The sequence below is a fragment of the Mytilus edulis genome, chromosome 13 (assembly GCF_963676685.1).
Source record: "Mytilus edulis chromosome 13, xbMytEdul2.2, whole genome shotgun sequence".
Lineage (NCBI taxonomy): Eukaryota > Metazoa > Mollusca > Bivalvia > Mytilida > Mytilidae > Mytilus > Mytilus edulis.
Genome location: NC_092356.1, coordinates 61,787,898 through 61,812,744, shown reverse-complemented (window position 1 = coordinate 61,812,744; position 24,847 = coordinate 61,787,898). Strand labels below are relative to the sequence as shown.

The window sequence follows — 24,847 nt, the reverse complement described above, 5'->3', positions numbered from 1 at the left end:
TGTCATGAGTAATGTAATTGGTTCAAAATAAATAAAGAGGAAACCCTCATGGTTTACACCATAATTAGTGTAATCAGAAAATTAGCTGCTTCTTTTGGTCAATGACATCTAATTTTCATGCCGATTATTCGACCCCTCCGCCTTCGTAATTATCTATCAACTTTGAAACTTTTCTTAATAAGTTTCGATTAGGTCAATTTCATGAATAAGATAATGATTAGTCAGTCATATTTAGGATGTATTAGCATTGGCATATTTCATTTCCATGGATATTTTTTGGCTCCCCCCTCTCAGTCATATCAAATTGGATTACATAGTTTACATGTAAGAGTTATTGATTATATCAGTTTAAGATCAACCACTAATGTTAAATATTGATATTTGGTATTCAGTTTTATAAGCATTGGCAAGTCTTATTTGCTTGGAGATTATAGGAACTTACCCCATCATCATGGTTCATTGACTTGCAATCGTTTGCATAGTTTAAAATGTAAAGTCTGTGTTTTGTATAAAAAAAAATGGAGTTGTGGTACGAACTTTATTACAACTATCCTCCAAAGTTTAAATGAAGTAGATTTGAGCAATAATATGCAAACTTACAGCTGGGAAAACATGAACCGTATAGTTTGTTCTAAAAGGACTCGAACATAAAAAATTTGAAACAATTCCAATAAGAAAATGGCCTAATTTATAAGTCAGCACTTCGGTGTTGACATGAATATCAATTATATGGTCATTTTTATAAATTTTCTGTTTACAAAACTTTGAATTTTTCGAAAAACTAAGGATTTTCTTACCCCAGGAGTAGATTACCTTAGCCGTATTTGGCACAACTTTTCGGAATGTTGGGTCCTCAATGCTCTTCAACTTTGTATTTATTTGGCTTGTTGAACTATTTTGATCTGCGCGTCACTGAAGAGTCTTATGTAGACGAAACGCGCGTCTGGCGTACTAAATTATAATCCTAGTACCTTTGATAACTATTATGACATAACACTTTACGGAAAACAAATATGACAGGCATGAACCCGTGAACGACAATCACTAAACTACAGGCACTTTAGAATATGTTGGGCTTAAACACGTTAAAGAAGAAGCCTTCTTACCTTATACATTGATTTAACAGCACAACACGAGAACACACTTGCAAAATCAGTTAAAAAGGGATGAACTCTTCGGTATTAATACCAATAAAAACAACATTCAAAGATATAATTACACTGTCGAAATGGAAACCTTTCAGAATAAGTTCATTTAAAGGATTGACAAGTTTACCCAGTTTGTATATATATTTTCGGGCTCTGAAGCAGCATCACCGTAAAAATAAGAATGTTCTATTCCCTTTGATATAGGTTCTTTAGGTAAAGCTAAACTTGTAAACCAAATCTTTGTATCTATGGAAAAATCTAGTAAAGGTTGAAGTAATTTTTCCTAGCAAGGACCCTGACTTGACAGTTTACTAGTTATACATAGGTCATACTCATTGAAATTACCCTTGACATTTCAGATCACCATCAGTTTTTGGTGGCTATGTGTTTGCCCAGTTTTGGGTTTTGAGTTTGATTGTTCCGTTTTCTATCATTCGCCTCTCTTATATATGTTTATTAGAATATTGCCATTTAAATTTCAACAGTTGCATTAATCAATAAAATTACAAAAGTTAGGAAAATCTGTGTGATCAATAGTTCATTTACGATAGCCAGTCGTTCAATTTAGTAACCATATCTGGTCCAAATATAATACAGTTCCAAAATAATACCAATTATAAAATTTAGATAACAAAATGCAAATATAGCTGTGGAAACTGACATTGTTAGTGACAGAATTCAACATGCTCATAAAAAAATTGCCACTTTCGTAAACAATTGTGATAAGTTCTAGAAGGAATCAAAACACAAAAAGTAGATTTTTGTTGTTGTAGAGTAACTGTCATTACTGATACCAAATAACCTTCGTCCAACAAAACATAATAAATTGAGTAAAGCACAGTGAGCGGGTAAACATATTTTGATCGTGTGAGTTTATTTTCGATATTAAAGGATGACTACCTGAAAAAGTAAATATATTAAACAGCAGAAAAATAGAGAATACAAATTTGAGTATGACAAATGAAGATCTCGTTGTTTATGTCAACGAGAAAGCAACCAAGGATTATAAATAACTACATCTAGTTCGACAATAAATATGTTTCTATATTATATGCTCACTTCCAGATCATTCTAAGTTCGAATATGATTGCCACTTCATTGTATTATATATCTCAGATTACAGGAATGAATGCAACTATTGTTGTTCTGTTAATAAAGAAAACTTTAAATCTTACAACAAGATCCTGAATATGGACGGTTATATGAACAAAAGTCGGGGATGATGTTGCGTTTTTTTTTCTTTCTTTTTCTTCAGTATAATTAAACATTCATCATGCATCGTTTAAAGAAAGTGCGAGTACAAGATTGAGTGGTGATTATAAAATTGAAGAACACCTCAATACCCAGGGTAACCTTTTTCGTTGTTGAAGAATACAAATCATTAAGAGAAATAATCGGTTTGCTATCACGAATTCATAAGAATAAAATTGTTGACAATTTTGTGATGATGAATCATGTCCGTCCGCCTGTAATATCTATTAAAATTTGAAAAGGAGGCAATATTTTCGTGTTTCCCAGATCCGTCAATGAAACAATAAACACAGTGTTTTGATTGGTTTGATTCTAACAGAGTACAATAATTAAACTCTAAATCAGTATGACAGTAAAACCAAAATTACTCGATTATTTTCTTTTTGTACTAACCATTACGGTTTTTTACTTTGTACTTTTACCATTACGGTCTTTTATGCAGCCATATGTATTTAAATGTATGTTGATTTTTTTTCAGCACACGATATATTTAGAAAGTCACGGTAGTGCACAGCTTGACTTTCTATACTACGTTTACTAGCATTTACACCCCACCTCCTTTGTTCTACCAGATCATCCCAGTTTGAGTTTCTTTGTTATGCATGCTTTCCTTTGTTCTGTAACATTTTGGCGGGAATGTCAAATCCACTATAAAACTTATAATTAAATATACAATTATACGGAAAAGACTATCTATCAAAATTCACGTAGAAAAAATCTAGTGTATATACTGGGATTCGAACTCAAGACCTTTAGCATATCAAGCCACGACACAACCACTACACCAGGACGACTGGATACAAACTGTCAGTAATTTAACATACTTAAACAGGAAGCAAGATATTTTATAAGTGGGGCGAGTTGGCAGACCTTTATTCAGTGGGGTTTAAACCCTTTTCGTTAATAAGTGATTTGTCGGTGATTGTTCAGTTTGATTTTACACTTTTTCAAAAGTGGAGCGAGTCGGTAAACAAGAGTGGGGCGATTTTTTTCATAAATTGGCAATATAGGTTGGGCCGATTGGCCAGTGGGGCGAGTTGACATTGTTTGATATCTACTCATCGTGTTCGGGTGTCAAAAAGGGTATAAATCATATAGTAATGTATAAAGTATATTATAATGGTTATGTGACGTTCTAAACTAGATTTTATGAAATGGTTTTTCGTCTAATCTAAAACAGCTGGGATGTAAAATAGTTATCCCACTCGGACTTGGTGTGTCAGTGTTAGATCACCCTCTGGCCTCCGGCCATCGGGGTGATCTTACACTGACACACCGCGTCATCGTGGGATAACTATTAAAGAAACTCTTTGTACACAGACATTTAATATATGTCACTTTATTTGAATTATGAACAAAAGAGCTACAAATGCGTGAAATTGAGGAATTCAATATAGAAATACATAATTATACCTGTAGTAAAAAGGTAATTCATTGATCTGGAAATATTTTATCATTGACATATATGCTCAAAAATAAATTTAAATCACCTATCAGAAATTTTAGTTTTGTCACTTGAATTATCTGGTGTCACAGTATTATTTGTATCAAACAAACAAACAATTAGAACACTAATATTATTCACTAAATAAAGTTGTGAAAGAAAATTAAGACAGCAATCTTCTAATTCTGATAAATCTTTACTAGCATAATCTAGATAATTAGTAGAATAAACATATCTACACTGTGAAAGTACTTTAATTCGTGAGTATTATTTTTCGTGGTTTGAGTAATATCAACATGTTCGTGTGATTTTAGTTTTCTAAAAAGAAAAATAATTAAAAAAAATTAAGCCTTTAGAAACGAAAGTTACAAATAGTCGGGATTGACAGAAATTGCAAAGTAAACATTGACCGTGGTAAATCGTAGTAATTACACTAATTAGCCCATGATAAAGTGATTAACAGATTAGATACCATCAAAGGTGTTAATGAGGCCATAAACATGTCACCTAAAGAAAACAGTAACATACACAAATGCTATAAAAGTATCTTGAATTGTCAAATAATTCTTATCAAAATCAAGGCCAGCATGAAATATTTTTTTCCCATATGTACGAGAACTTTGAGGATATAAAATGAACACTTTATCATACTAACATATCAATACCGGAAATCTGATCAAAGATATTTTTTATGAAAATTAAAAGATCAAAAGTTGTACAATTTAGGTTATTAAAAGATTAAATGGGTATAATCCTGCATGCGGTTGTAGTTCTGTGACTGCTATTAAAGTATTCTCAGATTTGGCATTATTCAATATATTCTCTAAATCATATCAGTTGTCAAACCTACCGATTGCGATTTTGCCATGTGTTGATTTCGACAATGGTTGTTTTACATTGTTGGACACTTAAATTCGTAGATAAAGTCATTCACAAAAACCACGAAAATTTGTACCCCACGAATAAAAGAACTTTCATAGTATTTTAATTTATGCTTTTCTGCTTCATGCAAGATTTTTAGGCAAGGTCTCTTTGCCGTTTTTATTTATAAAAATAGGAAAATTTAATTGGTATGATTGGAAGTCAGACAACTCACCATAGAAGCTTATATGATATCGAAATTAACAAATATAGCATTAGTTAGCATAGTAAGGGTCATTTAGACATTTTGACCTGGGGTTGTTTCTTCAAAATTTTCATATTTTCAAAATCACTTTGTTGTTTATGTTTCTAATATATGGATTTATTTCCCAATTTAAAGTCTTGTTTCATACCGCAAATTTAAATCAAACCATCCTGTATCATTACATATGACTATTACCTCTCTTGAAAGTAAACACTCTTATGCTTGATTCATGACGGTGCAAGTAAATGTTTAAGAAACAATATGGTCATAGTTTGCATAGAAACTGAATGTTCCCAATTAGTATTTAATGCTTACATCCCCCTTTTCCAACCCTTTTCCTTCTCCCTGTCGAATTCTCAGATATGAATTTAGATTATAACTTCAATAGAAATTGATTGTGATTCCCTATACCTCTATCGGAAGTCTTTTATATCTTTATCGACTATTGATCACTTGTACCTCCTACAAAATGTATTGTGTCTTTATCTGATACAGGTAAATAATATGTGACTATGATATGTTCAAGCGTTTGTTTGTTAAAACAGATGGTTTTGTCAATGATGTTTAATCAATTCATAAATTTCAGTTTAAATATTTATGTCGTATCTTATTTTTCGTCAACTCTTTATGCACATTCTTTGTTGCTCAAACAACCTGAAATAGTCTTGTGATTAGGTCGTTCTTATGATATAACGGTAGGTATAGTGTCTGGTTGAGATCTTTTGTTCATACTAATATTTCTATAAACAATATCTTTATTTATGAAAATATTATCTAATTCTTATCCAAATGCAAATAAAAGGATGACGCAAGATAAGAAAAAAAGACGCTTCATAACCAAATTAGCAAACAACAATAGGTGACCGTACGGCGTTAACCATGAGCGAAACCCATGCTGTGTATCGATATTTTTCGTCGTTTATTTTTTTTTTAACTAGCACCAAATACGCTTAACCTGTCAATGTGTTTTAAATGTTCCAAATGTTGTCATCCGCACATAGTTTTAAACATGTTAAAAGTACACAATTAAGCCAACACCTTGCGAATTTCAATTGTTTCGAACTGTTATTTTATCCCCTGAAAAAGGTTCATCCGAGAGTACCAAGACCTTGTTGATAAATGTTCCGTATCAACTTCACAAGTAGTACACGATGGTCTTGAAGTAAAGTTTCTGAGTACTGACTTGGTTTATCATCTAAATAACGTGTTATAGTATTTATAAATTTGTCTTCGTGTTATACTTTTTTGTTCTGTCTGTTTTTGATGATATTAATTTTTATGACTCTTAACTCATACATCCCGTCGTTGTGTTATTGGTCTATGATAATTTATGTATTCTTGTCTTTTTTATTTTTGCTAATGTGGTTTGTCTATATGCATTGTAACAAAATTGTTTGTTTTTATAGTGATTAAGATAGTAAAAAAATGTTGACTGCTGTAACCCGATTTTTGACATTTTTACCTCTTATATATATTTGTTTTGTTTACACATCGTTGACAATATTAGATAATTAAATGCGGCTGTCATACAAGTGATAGCTTTATCTAGCTAGCTAACTATACAACCAGGTTTAATCCACGATTTTCTACATAAGAAAATGTTTGAAACAAGTAATGCGGGGGATCACACATTGCCGATTATTGCTCCCGTTTGAGATCAGACAGCGATACGACACGAAAAGTGAAAAAGTCGTATTAGTATCCTCAATTATCTGAAATGTCCTATTATTGTCTGAACGCAGTCGTTTTAGTTCGTAACAGATTCCTACTGGTCGGGAAGGGTCCGAATAGTTCGGCAAAGCACCCCGACAGTTAGGTGCGTCCCGTAACATTCGGGGAAACTCAGCCGATTTTGTCTAGTCGGATTACAATCGTGCCTATGTCGTGACAGATTCTGCTGTATCGGATCGAATTCCTAACAATGTTCTGTGTATTCGGGACGGTGTCCTGTGGAACGGGAATGATCTGGAGAAGTCCCGACAATAACAGAATACAATACGACTGAGACCAGACAAAGCCGTTTGCAATGCGATAGAGCGGACCGTGATAGGATTACGTTCCGACAGTACCTGATCATCCAGATTATGCCGACAGTTTTCGAACGGATAACTTCCGTCAGCGTCGGTTCACTGTCTTGTCACTATCTGATCTCTGTTGGATTACATTCGGTAGAATCGGGACGCAGTCGTGACAGACTCGGTCGAATTTTACCTGGCGAAAGATACAAATCGAATTTCCATCCACGATTCACAGGATCTTGATCAGACTTTTGACAAATTTTAATCGGGAATGGTCCTGTCAAGGACGGCAGTAAAAATCGTGAATGTGTGACCCAAGCTTTAGGAAGATTACTTTTGTTATCCATTCGTTTGAACATTTGATTATGGACTTTTCCTCGGAGTTCAGTTTTTTTTGATGATTTGTCTATTTAATAGATTTCTTTCTGTACATGATTGCTCCGTGTATGAACGACACATCCTGTCCTTGATTATCACTCAAATTTCAATTGTTCACATTTTCCATGTCTTTCGAGCACCACATTTAAATCATCGCATCTTGAAAATTGAAATAAAAAAGGCATTTTAGTATGCTTGTCTGTGAAGGGTGATTACATATTACCAAGATAGCCTTTTTCACCTGTCTGAGAAGGAGGAATACATGAATGCATACAGTTGTATACAAGTACACATGTCTATAAAAGGTGATTATATGTTTCGAAGATTGCCTTTCATACATGTCTGTGAAGGAGGATAACAAGTTTCCAAGGTTGTCTTTTTTTACATGTCTGTGAAGGTGGATAACAAGTTTCCAAGGTTGTCTTTTTTTACATGTCTGTGAAGGAGGATAACAAGTTTCCAAGGTTGTCTTTTTTTACATGTCTGTGAAGGTGGATAACACGTTTCCAAGGTTGCCCTTTTATACATGTCTGTGAAGGAGGATAACAAGTTTCCAAGGTTGTCTTTTTTTACATGTCTGTGAAGGAGGATAACAAGTTTCAAAGGTTGCCCTTTTTCACATGTCTGTGAAGGAGGATAACAAGTTTCCAAGATTGCCTTTCATACATGTCTGTGAAGGTGGATAACACGTTTCCAAGGTTGCCCTTTTATACATGTCTGTGAAGGAGGATAACAAGTTTCCAAGGTTGCCCTTTTATACATGTCTGTGAAGGAGGATAACAAGTTTCCAAGGTTGTCTTTTTTTACATGTCTGTGAAGGAGGATAACAAGTTTCAAAGGTTGCCCTTTTTCACATGTCTGTGGAGGAGGATATCATGTTTCCAAGGTTCTCTTTTTATACATGTCTATGAAGGAGGATAACATGTTTCAAAGTTTGCGTCTTTTCGTCCTTTATTTCAAACTAAATCCGAGGGAAACACATCAAATATAAGAGGGACAAAACGAAACAACAGAAACACTGAAGTGTAAAAAAAATCTAACGACAATACAACACACAAAGAAATAACTATGAAATAAAAACTTCCATTTACTTGACTTGGTACAGGATCTTAAGATCTGTAATAGCTTTGTTTGTGATAACATTTCACATATATCATTGTACATCTTAAGCATTATGTTACAACGTAAACTTTGATTAAAATAATTTGTAAACATTTCAATAGCCTAGACTGCAATTTTTGATGAAAGCGTCCCGTGGCGAGTTGTTTGAAACAAATACCATTATTCCAGACAACTTGGACAACAACATAACGGTTGATGGTTTTTGTACTGTGTTGTTGCATTTCTGTCTAAATGGATTTTGCTAATTTTCTAGGTTCATTTTGATCATATAGCTCTTCAACTATCTCAATTCTTAAGCATCATTGGCTTTCAAATATTCGACACTGAGTGTTCTTGACTTATTCGTGTCGGGTGCATGCATTTTTAGCGTGTGTTTTTATTTTTCATTGATGTTATCAGGCACTTCTTTTATTCGTTTAATTTGAAAACAAAATCATACAAACAGCTCAGGTTAGATTAGAGATAAAGATAGCAAAAACTATGAGATTTTGTGATGTTCTTTTTAAATGACAATGCCTTTTCATTTTTTTGTCAATAAATGTTGCAAATTAGATTTTTTCAAACTACTTTTATTAACACTCGTAATTAGTTATAAATAATGTGCCTACAAGGCAAATGTATTTGTTTACATATAATATAGATATATAAATACTAAAAGTATATTATAACATATAGATTAACAACTGACCATAACTTATTTGGGTTTCCTTAAAACAAAGCATCAATGATTGACAATTTTCACATTGTGCTAATTGATATAAGGGGTTGTCTATATATAGTGCCTTCATCATTTCATTGAGGAATGTCCTTTTTACAAATAATCAAAGTTTCTTGAATAAAAAATGTCTTTACTTTCTTGTACCCTCAATGATCCGCATCTTCTATGTACTTTGGTACATATTGTACTTTAGCAAATATAATTTATTATAAGAATAATTCTTTAATACGAATGCATATATATACTTTAACTAACTTTGCAGAAGAACAGTAACTGTCCTTTCTACTTTGAAAAGGACAAACAAAATATTAGTAATTGAAGGAATTTTAGAAGAAGGAATTTCTGTATAAATGTAAATTAACAAACTTCTGTGAATAAATAAAACAAATAGTGGATAAATTTCAAAGTTTATAACAGACGGAAGGAAGTCTGTGTCCTTTAGTATCTCAGATGATAAAACTGATGTTAGTTCTTATGCTTTAAACTTAATAAACTGAGTAAAATGAATTAAGCAACAGATAATTTTAATTTGATCTTAAAAAAAAGATAATTATACATCTTAATCTAACTTACATAAATTGATGTAAAAGAAAATAAGCTAGAAGGTGTTATTTTTATTTGACAAAATCTCGAAAATGGAGCATACAAATTTACACGTTTATATGTTGCTTAACTTGTTTTGTTCATTATAAATGCTCCAATTGAAAAAAAATATTGCCTTAGTGGTCAGTTTGTAGCAGACTTATCTGAAGTATTTGAGATTGTATGTTTGATGCCATGCTGGATAAAACATAAGATGTGAGACTCTGCTTAGCACGCTGTTGTATATATAAGTAGTGAAGCAAAGACTAGTCATCTCAAAAACAGAATAACATGACTATGTAGAGTCATGCCTTCCTTTGGGTCGTTACCTTGTGAACTAACATGTTAAACATCTGACTTAGGTTTTAATCTAGACTAAGTAGGATTCATTTTCATATGTCTTTAACATGTTACTGTTCGGATATGTTTGTATCATTTGCCACTAGACATTGACCAGTCAATCATCAATATTATTATTATCTTGAAATATTTATACATTCCAAATCATCAACAGGTATATCATCCTGTCAGTCATTTTCCCCCACCCTAAAAATTGTTTCACTATAGTCTGGTCTTGAGCAAATGACTTATTTGAAATTAACTCTTGATAAATTGTGATTTTCAAAACCACCTTTGTATGATAAGCCTACACACTATATTGAAAAATTCCCTAATTATTTACTATTATTCATTTGTCTTTTTTTTTTTTTAATTCTACTCTCCTGAAAGATTCAAAATTTAAACAGATTTTTGTGGCATTTTAAAAGATGTTTTCCCCAATACCTCACACACTGTATATTTTATTACCATACTTCTCTCTTGTTTACTAGGGAAAAAGGCATAATAAAACATGCTTAGAAATTTGACTCTTAGTTTTGATACAAGATAAAACATGTTCATTGATAGAAACATGAATATGTGGTTGATGGAGAAGTTTTCTGATTTAGTTAACGTTGATAAATATGCTTACACTTTAAATTCACTTTGTTCTTTATTTCTTAGTTATTCACTTGACAATGTATTGTTCAGATTGTCTTTCAATTATGCAGTATTTCAGTCTTTTGAATTTTTTTCTTTATCAAATTTGTTCATTCTTGTTTTTGAACCTTATGATCACTATAATCCAGAATATTCAAATTTGTATAGTTTGGCCTTTGTACTGTCTTTACTTCCTTGCAAATTTACACACCCTATAAAGATAGTTCCTGATGCAGACAGAGCAAGGGAATAGGGATATAGTATTCCCATGTCATTAAGATTGTAGTTGGTAATACTTTGTCCTTGTTCAGTTAGTATATGCAAGAACTGATTGCTCATATCTGTAACAACAATATTATCTAAAGGTGTTGTTACTATTTCTTTTGGTTTAAATGGCTTCCTCCATGTGTTGACATCAGGGTGACCAGTATACGTTCCTAGTATATCTCCTCCTGATGACAACACTACCACTCTACCTCTGTAATCATTATCTAACAAGTTAACCACACATACATTACCATTACCTGTACTGGTTATATGTTCAGGGTAGGTGAATAATCGTTTATTATGATTGTCATGTTCATATTCCTTTAGTTGTTTTCCTTCCTGGTCCAATACCACCACTACCCGTCTTCCTGTGACAGGTAATGTCTTACCACCTGTCCAGGCTGCTATGACGACTCTGTGATCTCTGGTCACATGGATACCGGTTGGTGTCAATGATTTTACAGCATACCTAGAATCTGTCATCTGTTCTGTCATGGTGTTGATTAGTTTCAGTTGACTCCCACCGGTTGCAACAAGAATGTTGTTCAAATGAGTTTTTGCCATTCCATAAATCTCAGTGTTGAAATTTGTTATAACTTCAGTTTTATTCTCCGTTAGTTTGACATGTTGTAACTTTGATCTGGTACCATCCCCCACCCACACAGAACCATCAAAACATACTGCTGTATGGTGAATATAAGTAAGATCTGTTGTATATTTGTTTGAAATCTGAAATTTAATTTTACTCTGCAGTTTTGGCTTGGTTTCTACCTTGCCTTCATTGTAGTCTTCTTCTTCAACCAACTCGTGTCCATTATGAACTTTAGCTACACACTTTAGACAGATAAATGTTTTGCAGGTTTGACAGAAAAGGCAGCATGCTTGTCCTTTATGAGTTTCACATTTAATTTCACTGAAAGTAACATGTTTACCATGTTTACCTATATCCTTTATATCAGTTATCTGGTGATCTTTAGCAATCCGTAAGTGGACTCTATCCTTGCAACCACTACACATTAAAAGGTTACAGTCCAGACATTTGAATTCAATCTTATTTTTACCCTGGCATATTTCACATCCTACTGGAACTTGTCCTTTTTGTAATGAACTTGCTAAGGCCATTTTTATAATTCAAATGTCTACCTTTTTTACTTCCTTATTTCTACGTTCTATAAATAACAAAAACTAAACCATTCTTACTATTCTATTGTACAAAGTTTACATTGAAATGTAGTTAGTTAATCATTTTACAGAATGATGACATAGAATATATTTAACATGTAATTTATGTGTATCAAATTTAAATAATATCAGTAAGTATCAATACAAGGAAATACTCGGGGTACTATTAGCAACTGATTGATATAAAATACCATAACATGTCTAAATATTTATTGATTTAAATCTTATGTATTATAAGTTATAATTAGAACCCATTCTAAGTCTATCATAAATGCCTGTTATTAACAAACGTACACACTTTTAATTTTCCTATAAAGTATCTTACTTATGGTTATAAAAAAATATTTTAATAGAAAAAAAGTTAGACGATTTCAGCATGTTCAGTTGGTAACTACAATTTTATGTTACAGGAAGGACAACTCAATTTAAATATCAGTTGGAAAATCAATGGTTTGGGTTTCGAATAAAAAATACCAGAAATATTTTTACTTCAAGTAGTTCATTAACTGTTGAAAATTTAATATGATATCAAGAGACCATATTAAGTTATTGTACAGTGTGAAAGAGAGGACAAACCCTTATATTACTTAGTTGATAAAAACCTAATATTAACATTAGCTTTAATATTCAGAATTGAATATCTGTTTAAATGAGTATTTTAAATTTTACCAAAGACAAAATGTTATATACAAATATGAAACTCTATACTCATAAGGTAATGATGATGAATAGTATTTATTTCAAATTTCTTTTTAGCTCAACCGGCTAATCGTTGATAAACTTTTCTTTAGTTTAAACCTATTTATTTATAGTGGATTGGGAAACAAGTGTTGTCGTTTGTTTATGTGTTACATATTTGTTTTTCGTTCATTTTTTTATATAAATAAGGCCGTTAGTTTTCTCGTTTGAATTGTTTTACATTGTCATATTGGGCCATTTATAGCTCACTATGCGGTATGGGCTTTGCTCATTGTTGAAGGCCGTACGGTGACCTATAGTTGTTACTGTCTGTGTCATTTTGGTCTTTTGTGGATAGTTGTCTCATTGGCAATCATACCACATCTTCTTTTTTATATTTGCAATTTATATTAATCCCTTTCCACTTTGCGGGTGCGAGTGCTGCTTTGTAGCGGCATTAGCCTACTCTTTTCGAAATCTACAAGGGTGTATTTAACGTGGAAGAGATATGGCTCTCTCTTAACACGGGTCAGCCATTTATCGTCCCCTTCCGACGGACTATCATCGTTTCCTCAAGACCATACTCGCAAATGATGTCAAGGGACTTTTCTTTAAAGATCTTTCCTTGTGAAACAAGTCAATTGATTGAAACCGAAGTGTTTTTTTCTGTCTCTATTATGATGTCAATTATATTATAAAGTTTGTGACTTTCGTCCAGGTAACGTTGGTCACTCAACATGTAATAACTGCACTTTTTAAGAAAATAATATAGGGTCAAGATATAGTTTTGGGTAATCTAACTTAAACTATAGAAATAATAAAACAAAACTGACATTATAAGAATGATCAGCATAACGTGTAGTAACCAGCAGAATGGTGGCGAAAACAATCAATGCATATGCTAAATATCTATAGATATTTCTTTATCCAACCTGTGTAACATGCTGTAAGCTTTGATACACTTGATATTTTGCAATATTTGTGAAAAAAACATTGAAATTTCTGCAACAACACATTCCCCATAGCAACTGCAATTTGTTTTCTATTTTACAAGATTCAACTATAACATATTGCACCAAACAGATAGTTTATGCATATTGTACAGACAACAGTAATTGTTCAAGAGAATATTGTACGCGTGCCACATATGGAACAGAATCTGCTTACCCTTCCGGAGCACCTGATATCACCCCTAGTTTTTGGTGGGGTTTGTGTTGCTTATATTCTATGTTGTGTCATGTGTACTGTTGTTTGTCTGTTTGATAATGTCTTTTTCATGGCGTTGTCAGTTTGTTTTCGATTTTATGAGTTTGACTGTCCCTCGGGTATCTTTCGTCCCTCTTTTGTAAATAAATGCACTTCTAGAGTCCCTCTAATAAAATGTATCATTGCTTTTTATAGTTAAACTCTCGTAATTACGTTTGTTTCGTGAATAAATACATGAAAATTCTATTTATGTCCTTTCAAATATACCCAGTTATGATGAAATTAACAGATGTTGTCTCAAGTGCTAGATGGAGTACTTTAAAGGGTTTTCATACTAGAGGTGTATGCTGTTGTATTTAAAAAGCAATTGCGGATAACTCCCATATGGGAACTTACTCTTTGTCGATATATTTGTTTATCACCATGTTTATGCCGAGCCCTATCTTACCAAATCTTTGTGAAAATTTAGTAAAAACTTTACACATTTGTTTTTTTTTCTTTTGGTTTAGTCTAACTTTAAGTCAAAATTCTCAAGATCAAGTTGCGGATCAAAAAGGTGAAGGGACATATGGTTGACATTGCCAACAGAATAATTCTCATATTTATCACAATTTATATAAATGTTTAACATAAATTCTTGTAATCTTTTTAAAGGATATTCTTTTTCGCGGAATAACACACGTACCCCCTTTACTAAAATCGCGGTTTCTTATTCTTAGTATTCTGATTTGTAGATCATATAAACAGGGAAATGAGGGACTTACTGTATGGATTTTTGTTTCTCCATATATGTTTTATTAAAAACATGTCTTCCAATTAAAATGGTTAAGTTTGTATCCCCTGCCATATCGGTCTTTGTTTTTGTGCCTCGAATGTACCTGCTATTGTATGTTCAATCCATCATACGTGTTTCGTTTTGTGTCACAATTCTTATATGACTATTTTAGTGATGATGCGGCTAAAACCTATGATTAGTATAACGATGAAAATGAAAATATGAAAATTTACCAATTCCAGAACTACTGGTTGACAAAAGTTTGACTGTATTTCGGTACTCATATAATTTATATAAAAAATTTTTTTTATTAAATTGTCTGTTAATGAATTTTGTAATTGTTGGAAACCAAGTTTTCAACTGGCTCAAGCAAAGTTTGAACTTGGGTGGATTTGGCTATTTTTTTAAGTCCTATATTTCTGTTATATAGCTCTGCATATGTTTTAGCTCATACATTCTTCACTTTCAAATATTCGATTTTTGAGCGTTCCTTGTGTCAGAAGGTAAATCATTTTAAGCGCTCGCTTGCGACTCATGAAATTTATAACGTACTGTTTTACTTTTTTTTTTATTAGATACTCATGTCTAAATAAACCTACAAACTAACAATGTAATAAGAGTTAGATATCACAAAAAAATCATAGTCGAAGTGACAAAAAGTATCGACTGACAGACAAGAAATCAGCTATACTTTCCGAATTATAAAAATTAATTCTTTTTTACTTTGGAAAGGATTTGTCTTTACACTTTTTGGTTTGATCTGAGCTTCACCAAAGATTTTTTTGTAGACAAAACACGCACCTTGAGTAAGCTGATATAAACCTTGATATAAATATTCAAGACCATGGAACCGATCTTTGATGATGTTTTTTGTCAGATGTACATACCGGTATATTAAGGGGTTACGAAAAATAAATAACTCGATGTACATGTTGCTACGACGTTTACATATATACAAGATATCTACTAGCTATTCTTGTCTTTTTGATCATATATTTCTTATATGCATATTTACGGACACTTCCTTCCTCCAGAGTAAACGGACTACAGCTAAATTTCATCAACATTTCACAGCTTAACTTGTTTAAAATCTATATTTCAGTTTTTATGTTACAGCATTCCTAGAACAATTTCTTATGTTTTTATTCTGTTTGGTAGATCGTATAAACTGCAGTGAGATGAAGAACGTAACTTTATGCACGTTTGTTTATTCGTGCATGGTTTTTTTAAATGTTTGGTTGGTTTCCCTGTCATTTCGGTCTTTGTTTTTATTTGTTTCGTATGCATCATTAATAATTTATGGTTGGACGAGCGTGGCGATGGTGAATATCACCAACATTTCAAAACTCCGTTTTACTGAAGGTTCGTTTGTTGTACGAACGAAATTTGTTTGATCATAAGGACATATTTGTGTTACAGATGAATCTATGTCTCTTTTTCTTCTCGCTTATGACGTACCATATAATGATATTTATCTTTGAAATTGTTGATTCCTCTACCAACATGATAGGCAACCCGAACAGAGTCAAAATTACAGTCCCTTTTGATGCACAAAATATATTGAGTGTATTCTATTTAACAGTAATTACATTGTATTTTCAAATGTTTAGAGAAATAAAAACTTTATATGTGACCATAATGTATACATTTATGCAATCGTTATCTTGACACTTATTACAAGTGTAATTTTTAATGATTAACATTGTATAAGTATCTATAGATGAAATTTGAATACGAGAATATGAACATGGATAATTCTTTATAAATTATAAGAATATTTCAATTATTTATTGAAACGACTTTGGACTATTCCTTAACAGGGACTTTCTATACTAACACGGTTTGGTAATTAAATAAAATCAATAGAGACGAGTTCCGTTAATATAGAAAGTTCCTGTCATAATGGACGATGTTATTGACAAATATAAAGCAGTACTAAATATGAGATTGTTTTTCGTCGTTGTTCTCCTTCTGTATCTGACACTTCTCATCGCTCTTCTGATCCTTTGTCAGACTTTCTATCCTAATCTCTTCTATGATATCATTTTCATCTTTACCGAAGACAAACACATTGACGTTAGTTGGCATTATCATTTCAGGTGGGTCATAACCCCTCAGATAACGACATTTCTTAACGTCTTCCCATAATTCATCATTAATTTTCTCGCGTGATTTTTTTATCAAGTCCTCATTTTTCTTATGAGATGAACTTGATGTTTTGCTTACGTTTCCGTGATAATGGTGTAAATGTTTATCCGAAGTTTGAGATTCATCAAAAGGAACATATTCGTCTGTATAGTTTCTTTCTACGGAAAACTCTTGAAATTGACCCATCCTTTCAGAAGGTCTCTTTACTTCCGGTGTGTTGTCGTCGATGTTAAGGTCAAAGTATGACATTTTTCTATCTGAGGAATTTGAAATTTCATGTTCAGACTTTTCTAAATACAAATAATTATTTAGACTTGCATCGTCGTCGTTGGTAGCTTTACATTTTGGAGCTTTGAACTCTAATTCACTTGAACTTTCATGCTCATCGTCTTTCTGACTACATGTACCCTTATTTGTGATGTTATCCGCGGAATAACATGTGTTTTTACCTCTTCCTCTAGCGCTTTTGGGTCTTGTTATTGGGACGTTTTGGTTCGTTGTCTTTCTAAGGATTTGTATTCGGTACTTTGAAGGCTTATCTAAATTTTGACCTTTATTCAACAAACCAGAATTTCTATTCTTAGATCTACATTCTTCTTTACTGTCGACATTTTCACTGGCCAAAGTTTGTATAGGAGTTTTGATCTTTTCGAATGAAACGTTATTACTCTCTGAAGAATGTGAGCGTGTAACAGTATCGTGTTGTTTTTCCAACAATTTTTGATCATCGGTTTTAGGTCGCGAATTCATATTTTCATGGATGCATTCCTTATGGGACTCCTGCTCGTTTAATCCATTGTTGTCTTTAAGTGATTTGATATCATCAGGATATAGCGTGTTTTCTCTAATCAAACCCCAAAGATGTTCTGCTCGTTTAGATTTGACCTTGTTTTGCTTCTTTTCGTCAGGTATAATTCTCTTGTCAGTGGTCTTGTTAGAAAGACAGCTATCATTTCCGCCTGCCCACGATGGTTTCGGCTTAGAGCGAGGTAAACGTGTGTACGTAATTTCGTCTTTATTGTTACCATCCCGTAAATCATGATGCACGTTATCTTTCGTAACTTCATAAACACTGTGACGACTTGGAATTTTGCTTGTTTGGGGGCTTTTCTTTTGTCTGTTTCCATGGGTTCCGCTCATCGAAAGATTTCTAAAACTCTCCGTGTCATCATCCGTAGTGTGGGATAAACTTTCATACTCAAGATCTTGGTCTATGTTCAAAATATCTGTTTTATTTGTCGCCATATTGGTCGTGCTATCAGATGGAAACTTTCGGTTTCTACCCCCTGAAATAGAATACATTGATTCACGTCTTTTCTTTAACAAGTTATTCACAAAATGCTGTTCTGCTCTGTGTTTGTTGAACTTATCGATCATATCTGAGAAAGTTGTCTCTGCCACAGAATGTCGTCCATTTCCACGTCTCCGAAAATATCCTGGACCGGGACCTGCAAAACAAATAGATTTATTTCCATAATATACACATGTTGGTAATGATATAATGATACAAAAAAATCGAGCATGAGTGAGTGTAAATGATCTGCATATGATTATTACCAATTGTATAAATAAAAAGGTGATTTACACTAAAACCAGTCTCCTGCAAATGATCACAAGACAAAATATGAAGCTACCTTCATCATTTCATCAAAGGCAAAACCACTGATACATTTATAGCAGTACTCTTTCTCTGTATATGCATTGTGTCTAGCTTTGTTGTAGGGTTCATTAAATGCGTTTGTCTTTTTTTGTATCTCGATTTTATCTCTTTGAAATGTGCACGTAAATTATTGCTGCTACCTCTTATTCGCTGTATGGAAGCTCAAACCTCGAAACAAAAAGCCAAACAAGTAAAATGTATATAATTTTCGTACATGTTTTGATTACTTTTGTCGCATTCTGGGTTTTTTTCGGTCATGTTGATGTTAATTTTTCTCGAATGGAGTCTACATTTCAATGCTGTTTTAATAATCTCGCGTTTACAATGACGTCTCAAAATTTATTGGAATAAAAATGGAATAACCAAACTTGGAAAGTGCATAAATGATCGACTATATCTACCAATGGAATTGCGCGGAATTCTAGACTTGGTACATGTATGAATTTAACCTTACCGTTCACAAAATTCTTTTGCAACAGAGCTTCAAACATTTCAAATTGGTGAAAACGTTATCTTATTTTTGCCAAACTAAAAAGGATCTATTATTAAAAATATTTCCATCTGCAAAAATTAAAAACAATAATTTCTAGTTTATGGTATTATTAGTAACAATTATCGGAATTGTCGTCACCTTCCCCTTTTAGCTTGATAATTCCTAATAATGGTTATGATACATTTTTGTAATGACTCTTCAATTATTATGTCTAGTATTTTCGGGATGGTTTTTAATTTCTCAACTTTTTTTCTTTTTGTTTTGAATATTTCTTTTGCTGTAGTCAATGTTTTAATATTTGCATAATCATTTTAAAACACTTTTATTGGTGTTCTTCATTTCAAAGTCATAGTGAGGCCTCAAACACTGAGCATTACAACTCTCTCTTCACCGCAAGTTTAAGTCTCTAGCACCGGTTTGAACGGCATTCTTGATTTCGCAAAATACACATAATAAACTTTTAAAGATGCAACAACATCAAATCGGGCCCGGTCAAAAGGAATATGATGGAGAGTAGTACATGTTTTTAAAACAAAATTGTTCGTAAGCATACAGGTGTAAGTTCTAACAATTTGGAATATATTTTGGTAATTTATGTATCAAATAAAAGGTCAAGGACTTGTGATTGTATGTCACAATATGAATCACATATATTGATATTAAAATTTTAATTGAAATTCAACAATATCTATATATTTTATACTCACGGCAATTTTTGGTAGCCTTGATATTATTGAGATCTTGATGTAACTGTCGCTGCTGTCTAGATTGTGCTGAACTAAACATAGCTTTCTGTCGGTCGATATCTCCTATTTGTTTGGTTAGGAAATGTTCAGACACACATGGATTAGCTACCCAGTATGACCCATCTGACCGCTGTATTCTCTTCGGACGAGGCTCAAACTTCTTCCCGAGAGGTCTATCCATTATTGACCATATATTGAACCGACACCTCTTACTCTTAGTCTCGATCAACAGTGCACACAACTGAATTCTTTCGCTACTTCAGGAAAGACCGGTAGTTACTACGGGAAAGTCGTTCATATAGGAGGATCTGGATGGGGTTTAGAGATTAAGGAATACTAGGGAAATAGATATCAAACGTACCAGACTTATAATTTGATACGTCAGACGCGCGGTTCTTCTCAAAAGACTCATTAGTGACGCTCAGAACTAAAATAGCTACAAAAAGTGCAGAAACAGAATACATTGCAATGATATAAATAGTATAGAGAAATAGACTAGAATAAAAATGAATAAAATGAACTATAGAATTATGGAGTGCTGAAATATGAAAACTTGAAAAAGAGTGGGGAAAATGGTCTGAAAAATTAAAGAATGAAAAAATAAAGGACCCCGCCTCCTCTTCTTTATCCAGACTCTCATGTAAGAGAGCTTTGAAAACTATTAATTTAACTGTATTCCTCTAAGACTTAATTTTCTTATAACACATTAAAAGGAAAATAATGAAAATCATCTCTCTTAAGGAAGGTGTTGAAACTATGGCTTAAAGTTAAAAAGATTATATTTGTATGTTAAGAAATCGACAAAGGAACTTCCGTAAACAGGTACCTTTCGGTCAAATGTAGACCCTCAAAAGTTCGACTCTATTGTTGATAAATTCCATAACCTTAAAATGTTGTTGTCAATCTATTAAGATTAACTTTAAGAAGTTATAAAATTTGAATGTCAAAACGTCTGCATTATCTGTTGCAGATTTATTGTCCTCAAAAATACAGTATACTCTATGGTTCGTCATCTGTTTTTGAAAATAAATAGTTTATTTGTATGCGTTGACTATAGGAGAATGTGAAGTGAAAAACGAACGTCAGATTAAATATTACAAAACAATTAACTGTTGCCCATGACGCAGAATTGTACTGCATTAAAGTGCATATGATAACATTTTACAATAAAAGGTACTTCATTGCGTTAAGAATGTATTAATAAAGGTGAGGATTATGATAAATCAAAAATCAAATCTATTTAAGCTAAAGAATTCCCCTCACACCCTTCCCCCGTCTTCTTTTAGAAACTTTTTTTCTATGATATATAAGGGCTACACTGATTGAAAGAAAATACGTGTACATGTATATGTTCCTGACCATATGAGTATTTGGAGCATACGCGTTCGGTCATGATGACATATATGTATATGCGTATACATTTGTCAGTTGAAAATCTAACTCTAACACAGTTTGGATGTTATTTTCAAACTTTACTAATGTTTTTATAGTTAAACTCATCTAACCACCAACAAAACTAGCACACAATGACATGTCCGTACCGCCTGTAGTTTTAATATTTGTGTTTAAAATATGCATTTTTTTCTATAAAGTTTTTACTCATTAAAAGCTGTGCATTCTATATTTACATAAATTGTATTTTCTAGAGTAAATACGTTTCCGTTTTGTATTTGTCTCCCTTTACATTACATGAGTTATGGAGGTATAGGGAGATGGTTGAGATCTCACTAAACGTTATTAACCCCACCGCACCCTTGCGCTTGTCTCAAGTCAGGAGCCTCTGGTCCGTGTTAGTCTTTTATGATTTTTCATTTTAGTTCATTTATATGATTCGGAGTTTAGTATGAATTCGATTTTTCACTTAACTAGTACACAATTTTGTTTAGGGGCCAGCTTAAGCACGCCTCCGATTGCAGGATTTTCTCGCTGTGTGGAAGACCCATTTTCTGAGTTTTGGTCGGGTTGTTATCTCTTTGACACATTCCCCATTTCCATTCTCTATTTTACCTCGCTTTAGAAATCAGGGTTAGTTCAATAGATTCCAACTATCACACTAGTATATATATCCAAAAATATATGTATTACTTTACTATAAATATTATCAAAAAACTTACTATAAATATTTTGCTTTATTGGAAAATATCAGTTTAATTTCAGGATCAAGGGTAATTCGTGGAGAAGTGTACTAAAACGTTGCATACAATTTGTTTCTGTGGGTTTCATTTTTTTTACTGGATACTTCTTCCGTTGATATATGATGTGATCGTTTTGTGGATATTTTAATATATTTAGCTTTAAAGAAAGACGTGCATATATTTGCACACTATTTCTACGCAATAGCACTATTTATAGTGGTAACCTCTGTGCATCTTTCTGCGCTACTAGTATCCTTACATGTACATATCTGGAAGCTATAAAAACAAAAACTGACTAGTCTCCAAGAAAACATGTAAGATATCTGCTGTTTTGTTCTTGCAAATATTAGCAAATTGGTTTTCTCATTGGTAGTACCTCGACGTTTTTGCGAGGAAGAATGTCTGATTTCACTTTTTAAGTCTTAACATAATTTTTATTTTTAAAGTAAAAGAGACGGAAAAGATATCACGTGGACAATTAAATTCACATGTTAAAAATAAATTGACAATACCGGGGCAAAAATATGATAGACCAAACGATAGTATACAAGACAAGACATAGTGAACTAACGACTGAGCAACACGATAGAATTTATTTATCAAAGTAGTATTTTAATGCATAAACATGACTTCATTATTATAAGGTGCAATGTTATTGTAACACTGTTTTCATTAGGACAGTTGTAACTGTTATCAACTAAGTTAACTGCTGTCAGTTTTGAGTTCAGGTTGAGTTTCTGTTTGTGTATCGTCATCTTTATGCAGAATTGCTCTCAATCTTGTGAACAGTGAAATCTTCTTAAATCTAAATAAAAATAAAATAAATGAAAAGGTCAGCATTTCAAACTTAAATTAAAAAGTAAAGGTATTAGAATAAAACACTTTGCAATGTCCATGCTTTCTGTTAGTTTTATGGGTTAGCAACCATCAAGAACGATCGAACCTGAGAGCCACAGATGATTAAATATAGAAGCGTAAGTAGCTGTATGACCACAGAAAATGCAAACTTTGTTTACAAATATTCTCAGCTATAATTCTAAGAGAATATATTCATTTGTAGTTGCATTTGATGTAGTTGCAACAGCTGATGACAATCAAAGTTCTGAATTTGCTTAGCATTTAAGAATACAAATGATTGGTCAATAACGCTTAAAAACAAACCAAACGTCGGTTTGTGCAAATTTTAGATTGACGTGGCTGTGTACAAAACACGTTCTTGACAGCCGTACGGTTGTGAATGTATATATCCCACACAGCCTCAGCAAAAACAGACACAGAGGCGCATGTCTATTCAAATAACGAAGCATACACTCACTTACTGAATATGTAATTACATTTAATACAAACATGTCAAAATTAATTTCAGATTGCATATATATGTTTTATATAATATATATAAAAAAGAAGACGTAGTATGATTGCCAAGGAGACAACTCTCCACAAGAGATCAAAATGTCACTGAGCAAAGCCCATACCGCATAGTCAGCTATAAAAGGCCCCGGAATCACAAATGTAAAACAATTCAAATGAGAAATTTAACGGCCTTATTAATTTACAAAAAATTAACAAAAAACAAATACGCAACACAGCAACAAACAACAACCACTGAATTACAGGCTCCTGACTTGGGACAGGCACATACATGCAAAATGTGGCAGTGTTAAACATGTTAGCACAACCACAACTCTACTCCTAATCTGGGGCAGTGGTGTAACAGTACAACCGAAGAACGAACTACAAAAATCATTTGAAAAGGGCTTCTAAATCATAAAATCTAATCTGTTTAAAATTCAAAACTTTAAATACTAGCAGGAAAAAATGACACAGTGGTGGATCTAAAAGTGTTCATACAGGAGGATGCTTAGCCCTCCCCCTTTTAGTGGTAAACTATTGTTGATTATAAAGAAAATCACTGAAGCATGACTGGAGCGGAGCCCTAAGCAGTCAATGTGTGTGGGCGAAGCCTTGACACAGGATCTTTATATTAATATTAACATACGATTTTCAATTTTGAACAAATGTCCAATACATATTTAAAGTTCTGTATTGCGTTTAAAAAGAAACAAAAACTGTTGTTTGTCAACCACTAACTAAGTTCCTGACTTAAGCCATTGAAAGCTGGTACGTCTTCTGTCATATGCATCGTTCATTATGTCATAAACCTAACATTTTTCGTAGCTGTGGGAAAGCCTGTTGTCTTATTTCAAATAAACGAGGAAATGTTTTATACTGCACATACTGTACTTATACATAAGCTTTATAACAGACGATTTTTCTTATAGATTTTTATTTTATTGTCTGTACAGAATACACATGGCTCTCTATTTTATATCTATATTTTACATGTCGTATCATTTATAATAAGTATTGAAAGATTTGAATAGAAATGAATTAAATTGATGCAATCAGTTACACCTGAGTGTTTTGAGTTATATTTTATATACTACTATTTATTTATACCTGTGTAGCAGCACTAAAGTAACAACAACAGCAATCAGTATGGCAATCAGAATTCCAAAACAAATTCCTACTATTATTCCAGTGGATGCTGAAAAAATATATAAACACATTACCATACATACAAATTATAGATTATTGCTTGCTTATTTAAAGTCAAGTCTCAAATGTTTCACGCACATTCAAGACAAGAATACCTTTTCGATTAACACACAGTGAAGTTTGTTTGGAAGTCAGGTCGTGATTCCTAAACATACACAAAATGAGATTATCTCCTTACAGGATTGCTTTATTGCTTGATTGCTTGATTTGTTGTTGGTTGCTATACTGACCAG

The 24,847-nt window shown here is 32.7% G+C and overlaps 2 protein-coding genes and 1 long non-coding RNA gene across 3 annotated transcripts; all 3 read right to left on the bottom strand.

Moving 5' to 3' along the window:
• Positions 1-9,071: 9,071 nt before the first annotated feature.
• LOC139500876 (uncharacterized) lies at positions 9,072-12,198 on the bottom strand. The gene has a single exon (XM_071289770.1). The coding sequence runs from the start codon at positions 12,152-12,154 to the stop codon at positions 10,904-10,906; it is 1,251 nt and encodes a 416-aa protein (XP_071145871.1). The 5' UTR covers positions 12,155-12,198; the 3' UTR covers positions 9,072-10,903.
• Positions 12,199-16,647: 4,449 nt separating this feature from the next.
• Positions 16,648-20,170, bottom strand: LOC139501053 (uncharacterized). The gene is made up of 2 exons (XM_071290020.1): positions 19,882-20,170; positions 16,648-18,469 (listed from the first exon to the last, which is right to left on the bottom strand). The coding sequence occupies exons 1-2, from the start codon at positions 20,099-20,101 to the stop codon at positions 16,809-16,811; spliced, it is 1,881 nt and encodes a 626-aa protein (XP_071146121.1). The 5' UTR covers positions 20,102-20,170; the 3' UTR covers positions 16,648-16,808.
• A 2,525-nt stretch (positions 20,171-22,695) lies between these two features.
• LOC139502157 (uncharacterized) lies at positions 22,696-24,605 on the bottom strand. Its single transcript, XR_011658740.1, has 2 exons — positions 24,516-24,605; positions 22,696-22,860 (listed from the first exon to the last, which is right to left on the bottom strand). It is a non-coding gene; the product is annotated as an uncharacterized lncRNA (long non-coding RNA).
• Positions 24,606-24,847: the final 242 nt, after the last annotated feature.

Bases quoted from the DNA above. Each gene is read 5' to 3' on its own strand.
- LOC139501053 (XM_071290020.1), bottom strand. From the start codon at position 20,101: ATGGATAGACCTCTCGGGAAGAAGTTTGAGCCTCGTCCGAAGAGAATA. The intron at 18,470-19,881 runs GTGAGTATAAAA...TTTGTTTTGCAG, and splicing joins CAAGGCTACCAAAAATTGCC to GTCCCGGTCCAGGATATTTT.
- LOC139500876 (XM_071289770.1), bottom strand. From the start codon at position 12,154: ATGGCCTTAGCAAGTTCATTACAAAAAGGACAAGTTCCAGTAGGATGT.